Raw genomic sequence first — 19,606 nt, 5'->3', positions numbered from 1 at the left:
TACCGGAGATTCAAACCCAAGATATCGGGTGAGGAGATTCAAGTATAAGATCTCAAGTGAAGGGTCTCCGTTTGAGGCTCTGAACACGATCCGGGCAATGTTGCAAGCCTACAAAAATTAGTCAAGCTCAAGAACATGCTGTTGGCGTGCTGTGTGGGTTGCGTAGAAGGAGAGTTGAGGCTCGGCTACCATGCATGCATATGGTTCAATTCGGTAGAAACTTTCGATCAATAGAATAGGAAGGTTATTCAACCGTCAAAAATCAGTCCCTTTCGAAGCCATGTGCCGCACAAATTATGCAAAATTAACATTCCTAAAACGAACTACCCTTTCATTTAAACCCTTATTACAAAAAATGAAATTTGGGTGGGTCCAATAAGTTTTTCAGAGTGATAATCACGAAATATTATATATATAATTTTTTTTTGGCAATATATACTCTAAATGTATGACATATTAATCATGTTATAACTTTTGAATTAATAACATTCTTAAAAGGTGACTAACTGGTGGCTTTTCCACGGCAGTCTACTCTTCCAAGGCCACCTTTATGTGGTTCACTAGTGCCAGAAATCAAACCTACTACGTGCCGTATGACATACAAGTCTGAAATTCGTCCCCAATCTAAAACTTTCTTTGATTTTAGACAAGTTGTACTCCATGTGAGTGTGACCGTTTCTGTGGGTCTGGTTGTTACGAAGTTTAGGCTTGATAGTTATAGGCCTCCATGTTAGAATTATGCAGCTCCAAGTTTGGGCTTATTTGCTTCACAGACCGCGCTTTGAAATTGCAGATTAAGCCCGACAGGAATACAATTCGGCCCAAAACAAAACTCATGTTAAAATGCAACGTAAGTACATTTGGAAGGTCAAACAATCATTTAAGTACATTGGAAGGTCAAATAATCATTTCTCTTTTTTCGGTAAATAATTATTGAGGAGCTAAATAGGCAAAATCTCTCGGTTTTTAATACTTTCAAATGTCAGCACAGATTACCACCATCAAAACATTTTTACCATTTTGAACCAAAAAAATGGAGATTAATTGTTTGAATACATTTATCATTTTTTTGTCAATCTGATTGGAAGTGCAAAGAGGAGGAAGAGAGATGCTTCAGTGCAAGTCTCCACGTTCATGGTCTTGTCCTCATGGTTAGTTTCCGTCTCTTTTATCTGATAAAAAAATAAAAAATGATTTTCGCAGGCCCTGTTTAAAGCTCTTATTTGATTCTCGGTCACCTTATTCAATTTAAAAGTAAAAAATAAACAAAAGTGTGCACGAGTCGATGATCAAACTTTTCTTGATTTACTTTTACCGGGATTTCGAGAGAAATAGTTGAATAAGCAAACAAGCGGTAAGCACATTTCTCTCCAGTTCTCAACTGTAGTGGTTTTTTGAATTTTTTTTAATATTGACAAATCTCTAAAGATTATCTGTTCAGTAAAATTTGGAGTTCGTTTCGCAAATAATTTTTTATATTATATTTTATTATTATTATTATTATTATTTTTTGCTGTAAATACATATACATGCAGATGCAGTAACTAGTTTTAATCTGCTGGTTGATTTTCTTTACTTTTTTTATTTCATATAATGATCTTTTCTCGTCTGAAATTATCGTAACTGCGTAATGCCAGTTCAAGTGGCAGTACTGAAGCTAACACATTGCAACTTAACCAAGAACAAGAAGCCATTCCCGCGATGTTGTTCCGGATCAACGATATTATCTGTTCCCACAAATGCAAATCCAAATTGCGATCAGAAGATCACAGTCGCGAGCAGAAACCGTGGTAAAAGATTCAAGAAATGGTATTGCCTACCTATTTCTTTTCAACATGGCTACGCATCAGCAAATCCCGAGAGTGGTGATGAATTTCTGACTCGCTTTCAAGCTGGCCTTAGTAAACAATGGGATGCCTTTCGTCGATTTAGTCGTCCTCACACTGTAATTGGCACTGTGAGTTCCACATATATGTACATTTTCCTTTCAGTTATCAATATAATCACACTCGGATATCGAACAATCGCAAGCTTCACGAATTCATCTTGTTTGGTTTGTTTTCAGGTTATAGGAATATCGTCGGTCTCTCTTCTTCCATTAGAAAATGTTACTGACCTGTCCACTGCATTTTTTGTAGGACTGTTGAAGGTAAAAATTCAATATATATATGTGTGTGTGTGTGTTACATTTTTTCCTCAAATGATCATATCTTTCTGCAGGCATTGGTGCCCTCAATACTAATGAACATTTATGTGGTGGGATTGAATCAATTGTACGATGTCGAAATAGACAAGGTATATCGTTCATTCATATAATAGTGGAGTTTCTAACATGGTGAAAATCTTAGTATATAGTGTTGATTTTGTATTCTTTTGCTTGGTGCTCAGGTTAACAAACCCGAGCTCCCGCTTGCTTCGGGTGAATTCTCCATGGGAACTGGGATCACAATTGTTTCCACAGTTCTGCTGATGGTAGTTGACTGGCAGATAAATCAACCATGTCTTACTTCTTGTTGTCATGTTTACCTAGCATATACACGCTTTTCCAATTTTTCCTTACCATCTAATAATTGTTTTCTGTTAACTTTCAAGAGTTTTGCAATGGGATTTATGTTCAAGTCTCCGCCGCTGTTTTCTGCGCTTGTGATTAGTTTCCTGCTCGGAACTGCTTATTCCGTTGAGGTGAGTTACTTATGCTTGCTCATATAATCTCTTACTGGCTTTTGAAGAATAAAATGTGACCATCAAACCAATCAACATCTGAATTTCTATGTCTCTCTGTCTTGAGTAGCTTCCCTTGCTTAGGTGGAAGAGGCATGCATTTCTTGCAGCTACTTGCATCCTAATCGTGAGGGCTATCGTTGTCCAGCTTGCTTTCTACGTGCACATCCAGGTATACATGCATAAAATGGTGACTCACTCCGAACGAAACAGGTTACGTGTGCTTGTTAATTTGTCATCCATCAGCGTTGAAGAAGTTAATTGTTTGTATTTACAGAAATTTGTCCTCGGTAGACCAGTTATGCTTACAAGATCACTGGCGTTTGCGGTGTTTTTCATGTGCATCTTCTCCTCCGTCATTGCTCTATTCAAGGTTAGACCTGCTGCAACTTAACTAATTACTGTAACACATTTAATCATGTATAACGAAAACAGCAACGCGGTTAATCATAGCTCAAGTGATTAAGAGCATTCAAACCTTACAACCGATATACTATCTTCGACTGGAACAATCATATGTAGTTACGAATTTACATTTTGCTTGGCATATTTTTAAAGGATATACCAGATGTGGATGGTGATAGAGATTTTGGCATTCAATCATTCAGTGTTAGCCTTGGGCAAGAGAAGGTTACTGAATTTCGTTATTGTGTTTATTTTTTTATTTTATTTTATTTTCTACGACATATTGTGCAATTCTCAGTTGAAACAATGAAGTCAAAACCTGAAGTATATATATATCCTTCTTCTGCAGGTATATTGGGTATGCGTAAATATGCTGTTAATGGCATACGGAGCTGCCTTGGCCATAGGAGCTTCTTCCTCATTCCTGCCATGCAAGCTTTTCACTGTATGTCTGCATGTCTACCTTACGATATATAACTTACATGGCACCAGCTCAACGTCACGTCCTGTGTCATGCACGTTACCCTCCTATCCTACCTATTTTTATTTACTGTTTTACTGATATGGCTAGGCTTGCAGATAATAGGGCACGGTGCACTCGCGTCCCTTCTGTGGATTCGAGCTCGGTCCGTCGACATAGCCAATAAAGCGTCACTCACTTCGTTTTACATGTTCATCTGGAAGGTTGAGTGATTTCTTGATCTCGTTTTTTCGTAATCTAAATACAAGGTTTTGTTAGTTTAACGCTAAACTTAATATTGTTGTCGAATGCAGCTGTTTTATGCCGAGTACTTCCTCATTCCCTTCGTACGCTGAGTGGTGAAGACTTTTGGTACCGGCCATGCTCCTCTGCTGCTTCTTTTTCCTTTTAGCAAAGAGAAATTTACTCATAACGATTGATTTGGAATACTGCTACAACGACGTTTCCTAGATTCTCTAGTTGTAGTCCGACTCCTATTTCCATGCATTTGAATCTTGTTAGTTTTTGTTGTGTTTGGCTTGATCCTCAATTTAAATGCGCAAATGCTACAAAATGCATGTGTGAATTAGATCAATTATTGATTTTTTTCTTTGCATCCAAGTTTGAATCTCTTTAATAAATTCGAGTATTCTTAATATGGTATCGTCAAATGTAAAATAAGGGCTCGTTTGAAATTGCTTTTAAAATGATTGAAAACATTTTTAAAGAAAGTGCTTTTGAAACTAATCCTTTGTAAAAATGTGACTAAACCCTAAAAAAGCACTTGAAGTGTTTACTACAAGAAGCACAAAACTGATGCTTTAAAAAGCAGTTCAAATGCTTTTGAAACCCAAAAACCATTTCACCATAAGCACATTCAATCATTTTAAAAGCACTTATAAATGAGCTTTAAGATTGTGACGAAAAATAACGTTTTACAACCGAGTTGATCCAATTAAACCCATACAAACCTTCCGGAATATTGGGCTTGAATTCCCTTGTAATCTGGGCCTTGAAACCAACATTCACCGAGACGATGGTTTGGTTTGGGCCACAAATTATAGAATTCCATTTTTACCCTTCCCCTATATTAAAACTGAAACAGCGCCGGTTTTCGCCAGTCTTCGCGCTGTTAGGGTTTTCGCTGTTTTGCTCTCTGCTGTAAACTTCGCGGCGGATCTCCAAGCTCGCAAAAATGGTGACTTCTTCTCTCTATCTCCTCTCTTGCTCTCTAACTGCCATTAATGGAAAATGATTGAGTTTCTGATGGGTTTTTTTTGGTAAATATGCGCAGCCGTCGCACAAGAGCTTCATGATCAAGAAGAAGCTGGCGAAGAAGATGAGGCAGAACAGGCCCATCCCTCACTGGATCCGTATGAGGACCGACAACACCATCAGGTCCATAAATACTTCTCCATTTACTCTAATTTTCGTTTAATTGTTTCTTAATTTTCTCTTAATTTTGATTTGGTTCTTGATCGGTTCCCAGATGCTTATAATTTTTCGGTTTTTTCCGTGTTGTGTATCAGGTACAATGCGAAACGCAGGCACTGGCGCCGCACCAAGCTCGGATTCTGAGGTGCTTTGCTCCCAAATTTTCACTGGCAATTTATCATATTTTGTATTTTTGATTTAGGGGTTTTAGTTTTTGGTTCTGACCTTGTTGAGAATCCATCGAGTTGTAAGAACTCATAAGAGTCTTTAAATCTCAGAAGTGCTTTTATCTTCCCCTCTTTAAATTTCAGAAGTGCTTTTAGCTTCCCCTTGAATTCTCGATTAAATCTATCTGCTGGAGAATCTTGTTTTCCTTTTCCTTGTGTTCTATGAATTTTTTGTTGCTTGATTGGTAATTTGGTAATTAGGGTTGGATCGGAGTGGATAAATATTAATTTCAAGGTAGGCTGTTGAATTGATTTTTCATTTGGGGTGTAAACTTATACCTTTTAATTTCCGGAATTCGGATTTATTAATTATAATTGATAAATATTATTTATCATTTTTATAACTTATAAATCTTAGAAAAAATAAATTTTCTTCAAGACTCATCGCATTTTAATATTCTCCAAATGAAAATCATTCGCCTCTCGCTTTAACATACCTTGAATTCATGTTGCCCACAAGTACCCGATCCTAAATATCGAAATTTCGTAGTTAAATTTATTCATTTTCTTTCCAATGCTTTTAGAAAGTCAGGTGCAAAATCATATTTGATTCTGCATTTGATTCCAAAAACACTTGAATTGTTTTTTCAAGATTCATTATCATTTTATTAAGGATTAGTTTTAGAAATATTTTTATTAAAAACGTTTTTAGTTATTTTAAAAATATTTTGAGGGCGCGGAAGTGGAAATGATTATGTATTTGATGGTGGTCAGAATTATAACCAAGGGGTTTGTAGTTTAAAGTGAGTAAGAGAAGGGATGTTGAAAGATCAATTTGTAATGGCGAAGTCTTTCATTAGAATAACGATATTAGAAGTAGGAGATTGATGCTAAACTATACAATGAGCTTTGAGCTCGCTATTTATAGATATTGAACTTAATTTATGATTTACAAACGTAAAACACTACGGTATTTTAGTTTCCTTCTAGTCATTATCGTGTGATTTTTACGCTCTGGAAATTAAGCTCATATTGTGCTATGTAAAATTCTGTCCCCTAGCATTTAAACCTCCCTTGGGCATTTTCTTGTGTGCTTTGGAGTGTGATATTTAATTAATTGTAGGAGAAATTGTAGCAATTGTCTCTTAATTTTAATCCAATTGGAGTAATAAACTTTCAGCTAAAAATCTGTGATTATTGGTCCCTTAAGTTATCAAAACGTGCATGTATGGTCCTTTTCGTCAACTCCATTACAACTTTCGTCAAAATGAGTTACATGTTGTACACGTGAGGCTGAGTTAAGGAACAAATATGAAAAACTAAATGAGAAAATTGTAGTAACGGTCTCTCAACTTTAATTCAATTAGAGAAGTGATCCTTCAATTTTAACCTAATTGAAGCATGATCTCGCAATTATATCTAATTGTAATAATAATTCTTCTAACATGATCCGTTTTGACTGAAGTCGAGTTGACAAAAAAAAAACTATATCTTTACGTCTTCACGAGTTAAAAAACTAACGATGACGATAACAATTTTAAAATGACGTTGTGCAGTTCCGTTCTTACTTCTTACCCACAACAACAACGATTCCAAATATATAACGACAAAAAAATCTCACTCTGATGCTCGCAAAAGCAAAACCCACTTATCCAAGCCAATAGAAGCAAACCAACGAAAGATCACCTCGCTCAAACGGCTGGGTCCTCCTCTTCGTGTTCATCGCCCTCCTCCTCTCTCTCTCTCTCGGTGAGTTCTCCTAATCACTCGCATTTTAATCCGCCTGAATCTGGTTAATCACATCTTAATCGTCATCTCTTTAGCTCTTGATTTGCTCCTGGATCGCGTAATTACTCAATTTTTTTGGCTCATCATTTTTTCTGGTGTTTGTTATCTTGTCTCGATTGCTGAATTCAGATGGCTTCAGCGATGCTGTCCTTAGCTTCGGTCTCGCCGTCAGCTTCTCTGTCCACTCACGAGACTCCCAAGGTACTACCGCACTTTTGATCGTTTCGTAATTAATTCCGATTTTCGTCTTCTTCTTTGATCTTAGTGTCCGAGAAAATGTTGAGTTTCCGGGAAAACTGAGATGGTGTGTGATTTTGTTCTCGGAATCTCGGAAATCGACATTGAAATCGAAGTACTGAACGTGTTTGGTGTGTATTTTGAACAGGGGAAGTTGAAGCTTGGGAGTACTTCTTGGAGCTTGAACAAGGAAAGAAATCGTCTGCTTGCGAAGACAGAGGTATGTGCTGTGAGCTGCTATGGCTATTTCGCGGGCATTTATCGACTTTTTGCTTTGACATTGATGCTAATGCGGTGTTGTTTTGGTTTCTGTAGTCTTTTGGTAGGGTATCTATGGTAGCTGCCGTGAATGTCTCTAAATTCGAGGGTGTAACGATGGCCCCGCCTGATCCAATTCTCGGAGTTTCTGAAGCATTCAAGGCTAGCACAAACGAGTCGAAGCTCAACCTTGGAGTTGGGGCATATCGAACGGAAGATCTTCAGCCATACGTGCTTGATGTTGTTAAGAAGGTCAGATCGCTATCCTCCACAAAATACAAAAATCTTTTGCTAATGAGTTATGAGATTCCACTTCATACTCCTAGGAATCGAAAGCTAATTATTGTACTTGTTTTTGTTCTTGCTGTTCAATCTGAGATTCCGATTCAAAGCGACATGATTTGCTTTTGTAGGCAGAGAATCTTATGATTGAGAGGGGGGAAAACAAAGAGGTAAGCATACTCAACAATGTAACTGATCTGAATTTTTTCTTCGTAAAATTAGGATTTCTAACTTCAATATGTATTCAATCGCGTAGTACCTCCCAATAGAAGGTTTGGCAGCATTCAACAAAGTGACTGCAGAGTTATTATTTGGAGCAGACAACCCAGTAATTAAGCAACAACGAGTAAGCAAGAAATTGGAACTCGTGCATTCTGAAATAAATCATGCAGTACATCTCTTTGATCTTATCGCTGTCTAATAATTGTTTATCTTTCATTTTTTGAAGCTAGCAACCGTCCAAGGTCTATCAGGAACTGGTTCTCTTCGCCTTGCTGGGGCTTTTATCGAACGATATTTTCCAGGGGCAAAAGTTTTAATATCCTCTCCAACCTGGGGTCTGTATTGTCACTTCTGTATTATTATAAGACTGTCTCAAGATTACTAATTTGTCGTGTCTAGGTCTAACATAATTGTGTTGCAGGTAATCACAAAAACATTTTTAATGACTCTAGAGTTCCATGGTCAGAGTACCGATACTATGATCCAAAAACAGTTGGTTTGGATTTCGAGGGGATGATAGCAGACATAAAGGTAAGATAGATTGGTGCAGGAATTGTATAACCATGTACATATACGTTGTAGTTTTGTATTTTTGGAATCAGTATGCTCATTGATGCTAGGCTCTGGATCTTGAGCAGACATGTTTTTCAATAACTACAATTGCGATGTGTTTATATCTTCTCTATCTCTGTCTGCTGTTCTGGAGTAACCACTAATTTGTATACCGTTCTATCTTATAGGCAGCACCTGAAGGATCTTTTGTGTTGCTTCATGGCTGTGCTCACAACCCTACCGGCATAGATCCAACCCCTGAACAGTGGGAAAAAATTGCTGATGTCATTCAAGAAAAAAACCATATCCCCTTTTTTGACGTTGCATACCAGGTATTTACAGAAATGGAAATGATAATATAGAATCTTTAGAATCAAAGTTTTGATGTCGTATTAGTAAATATATTTTCATTCGTTTATTCATAAATGAACTTATGTTGATATGGTATCGTGCTGTAGGGATTTGCTAGTGGAAGCTTGGATACTGATGCAGCATCTGTCAGATTGTTTGCTGCACGTGGTCTAGAGCTTCTGGTTGCTCAGTCATACAGTAAAAACCTTGGGCTCTATGCAGAAAGAATTGGAGCAATCAATGTTGTCTGCGCATCATCTGATGCAGCAACAAGGTATAATAACCATCAATATGCATAAACGTCACACATAACGCATAATTTTCCAAGTAACAAAGTTGCTTAATCTTATTTGAGGTTTTAATTTAATGGCTTGGGTATAATCTAAGTTCCTGTAATTGGTTACAGTATTGTGGTTATTTGAGTCTATGATCGTAATCACTTCTGCTAAGAGTACTTTGACATATCCATTGTGACTCGTACCTGAATTTTTGGGATGTGCTAGTGATTAAAGCTTTTATGTTCAGGGTAAAGAGCCAATTGAAGAGGATCGCTCGACCTATGTACTCAAATCCTCCAATCCATGGTGCTAGAATTGTGGCCAATGTAGTTGGAGATCCAGCACTCTTCAACGAGTGGAAAGCAGAGATGGAGATGATGGCTGGAAGGATAAAGGGCGTAAGACAAAAACTATACGATAGCCTGACCGCAACAGATAAGAGTGGAAAGGATTGGTCATTTATACTTAAGCAGATCGGCATGTTTTCATTCACCGGCTTAAACAAGGCTCAGGTAAATCCTCATTCTTTAAGTCCTGTGATTTGATCTATATTTCAGCTCCTAGATTTAAACTGATCTCCTTCCGTTTTGTCTGGTCAGACCGAAAACATGACAAACAAGTGGCATGTATACATGACAAAGGATGGGAGGATTTCCCTGGCAGGTTTATCTTTGGCGAAATGTGAATACCTCTCGGATGCCATCATTGATTCGTACCACAATGTTAGTTGAAGCAACTTTGATTAGCTGGCATACAAGTCTGAACGAGGCGTAGAAAATTTTGGTGAGCCTGATAATTAAACAGTTATTACCATACTTGACTGAGATCTTGTAAAATAAGCATCTGCAGAATCGGGGCCATCTCCGGGCCATACATCGAACACATAACAGAGATTGTAATACTTATGTCGTACGAAGTTCCTATCGTTGGAAACATTTATTTGAACAAAATATTCATGGTCCTGACTCCATTTTTATTGAATACATGTATCAAATCACACAAAAACAGAAAAATTAAAGCACTGCTTCTTCCCCGGCCTGAGGCCTAGCACGTCCCTGGCATTGACTATAGCTGCCAGTGTGGCCATGGCACGGCGAAGAACTTCATCAACCCCTTTTTGCAGTGTGACCTGTTGGCTCCCTGACTGCAAGCAAAGTAGTGTGGCCGCCACTGGTTCAGCACAAACTTAAACCCCTGGCCGCCTCCCTGCGTAGCTTTGGCCACCAGCTTTGCCCTACGGAAATCACATGTTATGTAGCTCCACAGGTCCGGCAGCAAGTACACGTCATGAGCGCCGGCGTTGCTTGGTGGACTGTACTTGAAAACTGTACATCAAAAAAATGGGAAATATAAGATACACATTGTGAATAGTTCGAATTTCCTTTAACGCGAGATAGTTACGGGATGCAAGTAACTGGTTGATCGGCACAATACATCGGGTTGACTTACCCAGCGTGTCCTTGATGTAAAATGGGCCATTTTTGAGAGTCCAGTCAGTGTAGTTGAAGCCGAAACGCCAACCTTGAGAGCCTCCTACAACGACAGTTTTGGCTTGGCAAACAGCCAACAAAGAGATAGCTACGGCAATCAAAACAAGCCCTTGCGAAGAGACACGGAAACCCATCTTCAAATTCTTGAAGAAGGAGATTAGAGAAATGTAATTAAGGTGGAATTAGTGACTAATGAGATTGAGGTGATGGAGGGTTTGAGCAGATTGGTGGGTTTATATAGTACATTTTGTTCACATGTTATGAAGCAAATCGGCCTGAAATTGCCTTCTTTTCTCACTAGAGTTGGGTATAAAGTGGCAAAAAAGGTGTAGAGATTTTGAGGGAGTTCTAAATTAACATTTTTGTTGATAGAAAACGTAAGATTTGTCAACTATTTTCTGGTGGCTTGCCAATGTCGTTTTTCAACCATTTAGAATTAGGATGGGAAAGCCAAGAGAGGGGAAGCCTGGAAGGTGTCAAAATGTTGACGAGTGGGATTGTGGTTAGAATTTTGGCGAAACTCCACTTAGAGGGAGAAAAACATGTTTATGGGTATGACTAGGGAGGGATGGCCTCTAGAAACAACTAAACGTGGGTTGGTGCGTGGCGGACCACCATTAACCTAGAGAATTCAATGAAAAAGTAACTTGCAAAAAAATTGTAACTCAGTTAGTTGACATTCTACTTATTATCGTTTGTTTCTAACAAAAAATAAATAAAATAAAAAGTAATCTCTGTTGTAAAAGTTGTGGGGTGAATGCCCACATGCTTTCGGCAAAAGATGAGAAGAATAATGATGTATATGTTGTTGTGTGATGTTTTCAAAAGTGACAACCATTTCATCTTTGTAAGTTTTCACGGGAGTGGCTCTATTTAAAGCTCAGTTTCGCAATCCTCGTTTTCGTTGGCCAATACGTTTAAAGGAAAACTAACAAAAAGGGTTTGAAAATTTTTAGTTTTAACGATAAGGGCAAAATAAAGGGTAAAGTGAATAGTACCATAATTGACTTTTTAGTGTAAAAACGTGGTTTTCGTTAAAATGAACAGTATCGCGGGCTTTTCATTAAAACCCCCTACGTTTAATCCCCTCCAATGCGATGCAAGAACCCGCCAAGATAAGAATGTGAAGTCGAAAACAATCTTGAGTCCGGAAGAGCAGGGGGAGGCGGAGCACCGAGCATTTGCCTCGGCATTGGCAAGTGCGAAAGAGGCTACGGTGGTTGAGTTTTATTCACCCAAATGCAGGCTGTGCAATTCTTTGCTTGATTCTGTTGTGGAGGTTGAGAGTGGGAACTCGGAGTGGCTTAACATTGTCATGGCAGATGCAGAGAACGCGAAATGGCTTCCCGAGGTACCCTTCATCCTCAACGTTTTCTCCATATACATGTTATATGCTTGAATTTTTCGACTTTGTAATATGAAAACACACTGGTTTTTGTTACTTTGAAGCTTGTAGTGTCAAGGAAATGCTATGAAAATTACATAACCGATTTGGGTTTGAAACCGCGCTTGAATACACGTTGAAGCTAATAGATTGTCTGGCAGTTTTTCCGTCGCTGGAAATGCAAATGCAGCGCCTCCTTTACGTCATCAGATATGTGCCTTGCTTTGTTATAGTGGACAAGAAGGGCAGGGCACCGGCAAAGACGGGGATTCCGAGCAGTCCACTGCACGTAATAGCAGGCCTCTCTCATCTTCTCAACATGAAGCTTCCTCACAAACCTAATAGCTAGAGTTCAGAGCACAAATGCTGCTCCATGTTTTTGTGATTACTTTGTTTTTTCTCATGCAACTAAGTGTCTGTATAGGCAGAAAGTTGATTAGATTCTGGGTGCTTTGATTGCTCATGGTCAAGCTAATGCACCTTCTTAGTGTAAAAACTAACTTGTGTTTTCCACAAAATTTTATGCAATTGTCAAGATTTCGTGTAATCTTTTGCATTCTCAATAATGTTTTAAAAGACAAAGGCTTAGGCGAGGCATTTCATAATAGCCCTGTTTAGGCAAAAGCCTTGAGGTAACAACATGCTCTTATAGAAATGTCTTATTTTTAAGTCTTTTGAGATTTGTAAGATAATATTAAAAACAAAAAGTTTAACAGAAAAGAATATGCTGAGGTAACAACTGTTAGCAAAAGTGACTCAGTTTAAAGTGACAAAACTCGCAACAAAATTGCAGATTTCGACTAATTTTTTTCAGATTTCAGCAACTTTTAAACAAAATAGAAGCCCAATTGAACTCCTCATGCCCGCCTTGAGCGCGTCTTGGCAAGTTTAAACCTACTCTTGCTAGGCAAAGGCGTTTTCATTGTTACCCCTCCTTGAAGGCCGCCTAGGCGCATCTTAAGGCGGGTTTATAAAATACTGATTCACATGAAGGAAAATATTACAAGTCCTTAAAATAAATATATAAAAACAGTCGGGAAAAATTTGCAAAATTAATAGTTTTGTGAAAAATGCTAATGTTGAGATTTCTTTAAAATGTCTTTGCCTGAATTTTAAGAAAATATATGATATATGTATAAATTCGTGAAAACCAATTAGAAAAGGGAGCTATAAGATATGGAGTTATATGAACATCATAAATTTGGTCTTGACATATTACAATCACCCGTCGAGCAGTTGTAAAACATTCCTGGCCTCGGTGAGAGGACTTGTGTAGTGAACTTCTCTGGCCCATACATGTTGCATGGAATGCACAGACGCCTCCGTTTCCAAAACGTTCGCCGTCTTCAACCGCTCGATTGCATTCGAATCCATCATCCTCCCCACAATTGTCTGCAAAGTCGAAGTAGAAGTATCGTAAGCAGTTGATAATTGAGCAATTTAGTGGAGAGTTACTGCGTGACCAGTTCCCAACTCACCCAAATTTTGCTGAAGCAAGCGTGAAAGATTATGAACTTTAAGAGGTTTTCGTCGTAGCTGCTGAGGGCGTTTTCTGAACTCACAGAGACAGTGAGATCTTGATAGGAAGACTCAAACATTGATCCGAAGTTCTTCACTGTAATTCGGTCATGGTTATTTAAAATTCTATCAAGATGGTAGATGGTGGCACTAGATGCACTGTTGTTTTTTCTCATCCACTTGAAGGTCCAGCCACTGGCATCGAAAGCCGACACTGGGAATTCTTCATACAGCCTTAGCAAGGTTGCTGCTCTTTCGGAATTAGCCCAGCAACAACATGGGGATGAGCCGTCGTCTACACGTAACAATAGAGAAGCCGAATCATAAACTAGAAAAAGGAAACAAGATAAGCCCAAAAGAAGTACAAGGATAGCAAATCGAAATCTTGTTCATCCATTCATGTAGAACGGAGTGTGAAACTTTAAAACGCCGAAAATGCTGTATATGATCATCTTTCTGAAGAAAGAAACAGATTACCCAAAACAAAACCAGCAAGCGGGATGTTGACAAGGTATGGCCTGAAGTGATCTGTAGGCTGATAATTGGCATTTCTAATTTTCCTCTCCAAAACCACGATATGGATAGCAACAACCTGTTCAATGGCCAATGTTGATACACAAGAATAAGCTTCATCCGTCCAGGAACACGATTGTGAAAAGCAGAAAAGGAGATACAAGATTCAATCGTAAAGAGAAACAAGACAATATAAGACTTACCCTGCAATGAAACTGCATTGGCTTGGAATCCAAGCACTGTACCAACTCAGAAATCAAACCCGAAGAAACAATGTCTAGAGGCCCATCATTCTGAACGTATGAAGCAGGACTGGAGCGCTTGTCACTGCACGATTCATTGACTACCCTTACTGAATTTTTGTTAAAGCATACTGCCCTTATGGAATTGATTACAATAAATGATGCAGATGTCAACATCCATCTATTTTGACCCCTGGAAATCAAAGAATAGACATCAAGCCGTCAAACTAATATATAGCAGTGCAACATTAAATAAGTGAACTGATAATTAATTATGCTTGAAAAGACTAATTAGATTGCATACCGCAATTCAAGAACCTGGTGAAACGTTGCATCCACACCAGGTCCGAACCCGACAGGAAAGGAATGTTTACTCCAAGAACCAGATAGCCTTACCTATTTGATTAAAATGATGAAATGAGATAGGCACACTATTTTATCTTATTTTAATAAGAAGTTAACAACTAGGAGAAGAGAATTACAATCTGATGGTCCACCAAAACATGAATACAGCTGCTTGTAGCTCTCTGAAATAATCTCAGCTGCAGAGGATCACCAATGTTCTGATAGTTCAAAAAAGAATCGACAGAATTCTCTTCAACACTATGAACAGCAAGCACTTGCCCACACAAAGATGATAGATTTCCCTGAGGAAATAGGCAGTTCAAATCAAGTGACAGCAGAGGCGGAGTCATTAAAATCTCTTCAGGTGTCACGACTGGTTTGATCAGGCCCTCTTCCAATTCGGTCAGGATTACCTCTCCAAAACCGATTTCATTTTCAGGGAGACAGAGAGATATATCTGGAACATTTCCAGGGGACATCTGAAGAAGTACTTCATCACGGTCTGCAGCCACCTCATCATTTATCAGTGAGTTATCTAATGGAAGATGTTTTGATGAACTATTTTGACAGTTCTCATCAGGAGTAAATGAAAGGCTCCACAGATGGGTCTTGGAAGGGATAAGAATATAATCACTGCTGGAAAAGATAGAATCCCTGAGATTACAAAAGGAATCTTCTCCATCATGCTTTGCCATATAATAACAACCAATCTGCAACAACTGAAATGTAAGAAAATAAAAATTAGTACAAGTTATTTTACGAAATTATTTACTCAAGCATCAACTAGCCAGGAAAAGGAGAAATCTGGCGTACCTGATACTTATAAAAACTTTCAGATGTAAACTCCAGCAATACCTTCTGTCCACTTTGTCTGGAAAAGCCACCATTACTTGATTTGGCACTTGTGCAATGCAAGACAACTGAACCTAGACTCTGACTGTTAACTCCACTAATCCTAGCTGAACAAGATATCTCACGAGAACTCAAGTCACAATATCTCTGTTTCTCGCTAGATTCCATGTAAATAGAACAAGAACTCAGTTCTCTGGTTGGCTCACTGGAAGTGCCTATTATACTGGAAGTTGAACCCCTGCTTGATGAGTGATCAACCTTCCGTCTCTTGGGAGAAGGTTCCATGGAATTCTTCGGATCATCTCCTAAAACCTCAGTTGGATATGAAAGTTGATCACTTCCAGAAAAAAATAATTTCCAAGGCAAGATTATGGCCTCCACAAACATACTTGAAGGGTTCGCTATCACCAAATCACCTGAAAACTGTTAAGATTCATATAAATCGAGAACTAATAAGTAGAGTGAAAACAGCAAGCATTTCCACGTCTACTATTAAGGTCCCACTCTTCCATTTTGGGGTTTGTGAAAACACCCATGGAGCTCCTAGACGCAGCTTTAAAAACATTACAGAAATTATTTAAAAAGCCAAATTTGGAATATACCTTCTGTAGAACCGGAAATTTGTGGGTAACCAAAAGCAGGTCAAACGTTTCACTTTCAAGTCTCTTCACATCTTCTCCAAGTCCAGTACAAGGATAAAAGGGAAGATTTCTGCACATAGAATTCCTCAGGCGAAAGTAAACATAAACTGTTAAGTTCATCTTTCTTGTCAATGGTATCAGATGAAAGATGTTTCTGCATGAAAATAAATCACTGTCAAGCAATCCTGTACAATCCTCAGACCGGGGCATTCCTTCAATAACAAGACTGTAGTCAACTACCTGGAAAGCCAAACAGAACTAAGTGAGTCCAGATACAAAAAGGTATATTGGACATGTACCGATTAATAGCTATCTCATTCCAGAAAGGTGGTTATTTCTAATGGAGAATGAGTGGTAACACTATTGTCAATCACGACCTTGTATATCCTACTGGCATCCTGAGTTGATGGAAGGTCTGGTACAAGAACATCAATGCTCCCAGTTGCATCAACCAACTGCAGTCTTCCAGAAGATGGAGAAGTCTGTATAATGGAATATGAAATGTAGAATAAATCAACTGCAATAAATAATAATTTGTTGAATTACACATACATTATAGTATTACACAATGATAGAGATGGTAAAACAACGAAAGTTGTGCAAATTTGGACTATAAAATTGCTTCTTTTATTTATGAGATTCAACTCTTTAACGCTAACACCTGAACATTGAGTGTCAATATAGTAAATCATATTCTGTCACAATGACCTACACCCTTCGATTACTTCACCAGCATTTTGTACTCAGATATTATCATGTACTGTTGTTGTGTAAAACAGTTTAGATAACTGGCATAGGTATCAGCAGTATTACTAAAGACATTAGGAAATACAAAACCAACCACGAACCTTCAAACTTCCAATCAAAGTTACACCTAGATCTTCACTTGAAAAAATCTTTCTAACTGACTGAACATGAGATGTCCCTTCACAGAATTGAAGGTTATATTTCTTGTTATTGTGCAAATTTCCACGGTTACTTTCCAACTGCACTGCTTTCATCCATAAGGCCTCACAACGGCACATGAAAATACATAAGGGCACTACCTGAACTTAAGAAAAGAATATGAAAGTTACTTTTCAGTACTAATCTAACACCTAAAAACCATAAGAAATTGAAAAATCTATATTAGATCGAATGTTCCAATATAAAACAGAGCAAGTCAATGCAAACGTGGATTGCCTAAATGATTCTGGCCATGGACATACCAAATTCAGGTTGCCAGTGTATGGTTCACAACTGCAGACGCATGAATCATGGTTGCAAAGTTCTGTGAATACTCCATGCTGCAAAAAGAAACTATTTAAGATCTTGACAGAAACTTTAAAAAGACTAAGTTTGTTTCTACCAAAGCAAAACCAATTTACCCGAGTTTTATGCATCGAAGAAGGAAAATGCGAACTAGCATACGTCTGAACCAACCCTTCCTTCTGGCAGCACCTTCCAACCATCCAACTCACCTTTTAGATATAACATAACAACTACTATGCAAAAAAAAAAATAAAGAAGAATTCCAGCTCAGAAGTAAATTACATATTTTGTTCCCAAAATCTCCTTTTCAGATAAGATACCAGCAAACTTTTTCCGGAAACATGTGGCAACAAGCAATACCCTGAAACCCAACCATCTTACTTAGTAAACCAAACAGGAAAGTAATATACTCTAAACATTGAACACCAAACCACAAAATTTCCCATCCAAACACACAATATAGAAATCACCGAAAACAATACCATAATCTGGCAGAAAATGCTAAGGACCCAACAAACTTCTCCAACGAACTCTGTGAATGTAAAAGTACATGACACCTGCAGCTCACAATTAGATAACTTTGTGAACATGGATTTCTGGGAATCTCAAGTACAATTCAAAAGACATGGCTTTACCCAGTTTCCAATGGAGAGAAAGATTCCACAGTAACACTAGTCTTAAAGCAAGCACCAAGTATAAGCATTCTTGTCCAAGAAAATCTGGGATTCACAAAATGGGTATTTCTCACAGTAACCTATAGAGAAGCCAAGAATTAAAAGAAAATAAATAGACAAATAGTATAGATCAAAATATTTCAAGTCCGGGAAAGGAACAAAATTTATAGGACTTACGAGAGCACCCGCCCTTAGACTATGTGGTGGAGTAAGCAGTTGATCAGTTAATAAAAGCCACACCTCATTGTCCAGCTCGACAACCATCCCGTGCATATACACCCCTTTGACTAGCCCTCTATACGTGCCACATTCACCTTTTCCTTTTGTATCAGCTGTACATTTCGGCAACCAGTTTTTGGACAATCTAAGCAGATGCAATGCAGAAGTTTCCGTAGTTACATACATTAGTTTAGACTCTTTCTTTCCTATAAAAACCATCTTCTTTTTCAAGCCCGACAAAGCAACAACATTTCCTACAAGTTTCGTAAATACAGGGTGCCAACATGAAGCAGAACCGGAACAATATACAAACATTGGTTTGGTAAAAGAATGTGTATTTTTCCCTCGAACTGAATCCTTCAGGGCCAGAACTGATTCCTTTGAACTACAAAATTTGCACTCACAGACCATAAATTGGAGTAAAAAGCCTCGGAAATTCGAGGAATAGCTCGAATCCAAAGCCTTATTGGTGTTCGAATTGTTCTCACCGGCTGTACACGGAACAGTGGACAAAGGGCTGACCAAATCCAATGTGCCGAATATACCATGCCGAGCTCTGGATCCATCTCCGCGGCCAGTCGAAGAGCCTATAGCCAGAGGAACATACATGAAATTTGAACTGCAGGGACGTAGTCCGCCATTGGAATCTTGAAAGCTCCATCTGATAATCTCCAAGAACCCGCCGGTGCGTTTCAAGGGAATGAAATTCCAAGCGAGAACATTGATTTTCTTCCCGATAATCCGAGCGTCAAAATCGAGAATATCGCAGCAGATGGAAGCCGCGGCGCCGTCGGAGAATTGGAAGCAAGTGTTGTAGGAGCACGGAGAATCGGATGCGGTGGTGGTAGTGGGGAGGGCTAGGGTTCCGACGATGACGGCGAAGTGGTCGAGAGGAGTGAGAAACTTAGGGCGAGGGTTGGGATTGGGGCTAGGGTTTGAGTGGGTGGGAACGGAGCGGGTGGGGAGCTTTGACTTTTGGTTCGAGTTGGGAGAGATGGAGGACGTGGCGGTGAGGGGACGGCCGCGCGCAAGTAGCTCTGCGACTGTGAGAATTCTCACATTTTCCATTGACGAGGACTGCGAGAACTGTAGAGCTCTTTCGGAGGAGAGAGAGTGAGAGAGGCAGTGGGGGCGCGCGGGAGCGGGAACGAAGGTGTTTGTAAACCCCATCAACGACTTGTCGTTTCACTTTGGAAACACGCGTCACGTTTACAATGTTGGGGATTTTTTTCGCAGAAAATCCACTCAAATGCAATTGCAAACATTTAAAACCATGACTCCTTGATTTTTGTTATACTTTATTTATTTTTTGATCTTTTTAA

General features: G+C 38.7%; 6 protein-coding genes across 7 annotated transcripts; 4 read left to right on the top strand and 2 right to left on the bottom strand.

Annotated features, from left to right (window-relative positions):
* Positions 1 to 1,630: 1,630 nt before the first annotated feature.
* LOC125479378 (homogentisate geranylgeranyltransferase, chloroplastic-like) lies at positions 1,631 to 3,942 on the top strand. Its single transcript, XM_048588622.1, has 11 exons — positions 1,631 to 1,957; positions 2,066 to 2,149; positions 2,221 to 2,295; positions 2,389 to 2,472; positions 2,593 to 2,682; positions 2,792 to 2,893; positions 2,999 to 3,094; positions 3,280 to 3,351; positions 3,476 to 3,571; positions 3,706 to 3,810; positions 3,901 to 3,942. The coding sequence occupies exons 1-11, from the start codon at positions 1,631 to 1,633 to the stop codon at positions 3,940 to 3,942; spliced, it is 1,173 nt and encodes a 390-aa protein (XP_048444579.1).
* Positions 3,943 to 4,653: 711 nt separating this feature from the next.
* On the top strand, positions 4,654 to 5,315 carry LOC125479291 (60S ribosomal protein L39-1). Its single transcript, XM_048588455.1, has 3 exons — positions 4,654 to 4,784; positions 4,881 to 4,984; positions 5,116 to 5,315. The coding sequence occupies exons 1-3, from the start codon at positions 4,782 to 4,784 to the stop codon at positions 5,162 to 5,164; spliced, it is 156 nt and encodes a 51-aa protein (XP_048444412.1). The 5' UTR covers positions 4,654 to 4,781; the 3' UTR covers positions 5,165 to 5,315.
* A 1,470-nt stretch (positions 5,316 to 6,785) lies between these two features.
* Positions 6,786 to 10,117, top strand: LOC125479288 (aspartate aminotransferase, chloroplastic). Of its 2 annotated transcripts, none has more exons than XM_048588453.1 (12): positions 6,786 to 6,936; positions 7,105 to 7,176; positions 7,361 to 7,432; positions 7,528 to 7,722; positions 7,884 to 7,922; positions 8,009 to 8,098; positions 8,201 to 8,309; positions 8,396 to 8,505; positions 8,715 to 8,858; positions 8,985 to 9,151; positions 9,403 to 9,667; positions 9,755 to 10,117. In XM_048588453.1, exons 2-12 carry the CDS (start codon positions 7,105 to 7,107, stop codon positions 9,884 to 9,886), a joined length of 1,395 nt encoding a protein of 464 aa, XP_048444410.1. In that variant the 5' UTR covers positions 6,786 to 6,936; the 3' UTR covers positions 9,887 to 10,117. The 2 variants fall into 2 exon arrangements, with proteins under 2 accessions (XP_048444410.1, XP_048444409.1); XM_048588452.1 differs by having other exon boundaries at positions 6,795 to 6,933; positions 7,104 to 7,176.
* Positions 9,952 to 11,191, bottom strand: LOC125479289. Its single transcript, XM_048588454.1, has 2 exons — positions 10,605 to 11,191; positions 9,952 to 10,480 (listed from the first exon to the last, which is right to left on the bottom strand). The coding sequence occupies exons 1-2, from the start codon at positions 10,777 to 10,779 to the stop codon at positions 10,221 to 10,223; spliced, it is 435 nt and encodes a 144-aa protein (XP_048444411.1). The 5' UTR covers positions 10,780 to 11,191; the 3' UTR covers positions 9,952 to 10,220.
* Positions 11,087 to 12,532, top strand: LOC125479377 (thiol:disulfide interchange protein TxlA homolog). Its single transcript, XM_048588621.1, has 3 exons — positions 11,087 to 11,118; positions 11,693 to 11,996; positions 12,220 to 12,532. Exons 1-3 carry the CDS (start codon positions 11,087 to 11,089, stop codon positions 12,376 to 12,378), a joined length of 495 nt encoding a protein of 164 aa, XP_048444578.1. The 3' UTR covers positions 12,379 to 12,532.
* A 679-nt stretch (positions 12,533 to 13,211) lies between these two features.
* On the bottom strand, positions 13,212 to 19,404 carry LOC125479173 (CST complex subunit CTC1). The gene is made up of 16 exons (XM_048588243.1): positions 18,243 to 19,404; positions 18,027 to 18,145; positions 17,874 to 17,948; positions 17,674 to 17,752; positions 17,508 to 17,570; positions 17,349 to 17,426; positions 16,989 to 17,186; positions 16,518 to 16,622; positions 16,102 to 16,380; positions 15,461 to 15,922; positions 14,785 to 15,366; positions 14,607 to 14,698; positions 14,264 to 14,495; positions 14,025 to 14,139; positions 13,508 to 13,842; positions 13,212 to 13,421 (listed from the first exon to the last, which is right to left on the bottom strand). Exons 1-16 carry the CDS (start codon positions 19,350 to 19,352, stop codon positions 13,251 to 13,253), a joined length of 4,095 nt encoding a protein of 1,364 aa, XP_048444200.1. The 5' UTR covers positions 19,353 to 19,404; the 3' UTR covers positions 13,212 to 13,250.
* Between the last annotated feature and the right edge of the window lie 202 nt (positions 19,405 to 19,606).

Source organism: the organism of the source record quoted next, unplaced genomic scaffold (genome assembly GCF_019419815.1).
Source record: "Pyrus x bretschneideri cultivar Hongxiangsu unplaced genomic scaffold, Pyrus_bretschneideri_v1 Contig28, whole genome shotgun sequence".
NCBI classification, from domain to species: Eukaryota; Viridiplantae; Streptophyta; class Magnoliopsida; order Rosales; family Rosaceae; genus Pyrus; species Pyrus x bretschneideri.
This window is presented reverse-complemented; position numbering and strand designations above follow the sequence as displayed.